General features: G+C 41.8%; 1 protein-coding gene across 1 annotated transcript; it reads left to right on the top strand.

The window, feature by feature from the left end:
- Nucleotides 1-446: 446 nt before the first annotated feature.
- LOC106727528 (transcription factor E2F8-like) lies at nt 447-1,103 on the top strand (the record flags this gene model as incomplete). The annotated part of the gene is made up of 2 exons (XM_014546394.1): nt 447-761; nt 942-1,103. Coding segments are annotated over 2 exons (477 nt in total), but the record flags the coding sequence as incomplete, so codon positions are not given.
- Between the last annotated feature and the right edge of the window lie 130 nt (nt 1,104-1,233).

Genomic DNA, 1,233 nt, shown 5'->3' with positions numbered 1-1,233 from the left:
GTGTGTGTGTGTGTGTGTGTGTGTTGGGGGCGGGGGGTAACAGAAAAAAACAGGTTGTAAAGTGTGGGATTTGGAGTATTAAAGATTTGATTTTGCCACTTACTGGCTTTGTGCCCTGGGGTGAGCACCTTAGCCAGCCTGAGCCTCTATTTCCTCCTCATTCAAGTGTGCAGGATAATACCTACCTCACTCGGTTAGACTAGAAATTTCTTAAAGCCGTATGGCACATATAGACCCTCAATAAATGGCACCGCTAATTCATGTCAATTAATTTGTATCCTTTGAGAGTAAGGACATGTCTTTCTCATCTTCACCCTTGTTGAGTGTAAATAAGTTGTAACATCCAGAACCTACTGACAAATAACCACGGAAGAAAAAAAGTTATTCAATTCTGTACACATTCCAAAATCTGATCCTAGTAACATACAGCTGCTCATTCTTTGTAGATGTTGAGCGCCGACGCATTTACGATATCGTGAATGTCCTAGAGAGTTTACACATGGTGAGCCGCCTGGCCAAAAACAGGTACACTTGGCACGGGCGGCATAATCTCAACAAAACCCTGGGGACTTTGAAAAGCGTCGGGGAGGAAAACAAATACGCCGAGCAGATCATGATGATCAAGAAGAAGGAATATGAACAAGAGTTTGACTTCAGTAAGAGTTGCAATATAGAGGATCATGTCACCAAGGCAAACACGGACCAAAACGGACACACAGACATGTGTTTTGTCGAACTCCCTGGAGTGGAATTTCGGGCAGGTGAGAGCTGATATTCAAAAAGTCTTAAGAGAAGGTTCCTTAGGAAACTGCTCTAAAGCTACTGCTGCCTTTCACGTTAAAATGCTGCAGTTGTCAACTGTCTGGTCAGGTGGTGGTATTTTTAGAAGTCACTTGTCCCTTTATGCCTTTTAATTCTCTAATCCTCATCCTTCTTCAAAGCCTCTGTAAACAGCCGCAAAGACAAGTCTTTAAGAGTGATGAGCCAGAAGTTTGTGATGCTGTTTCTGGTGTCAACGCCTCAGATAGTGAGCCTAGAAACTGCTGCCAAGATTTTAATTGGGGAGGACCACGTGGAAGATTTGGATAAAAGCAAGTTTAAAAGTAAGTGTCATGACTCCATGGACCTTTGGACCTATTCTTAAACAATAAAATCTCGGTTACAAACTGATTTCCAAATATATTTGCTATATAAACAGGTCTTCTCTAATTATGCTTTTGTATCTTCACTTCT

Source organism: Myotis brandtii, unplaced genomic scaffold, assembly GCF_000412655.1.
Source record: "Myotis brandtii unplaced genomic scaffold, ASM41265v1 C42259630, whole genome shotgun sequence".
Taxonomy (NCBI): domain Eukaryota; kingdom Metazoa; phylum Chordata; class Mammalia; order Chiroptera; family Vespertilionidae; genus Myotis; species Myotis brandtii.
The sequence above is the reverse complement of the archived record's forward strand: the minus strand, read 5'-3'. Positions and strand labels throughout refer to the sequence as shown.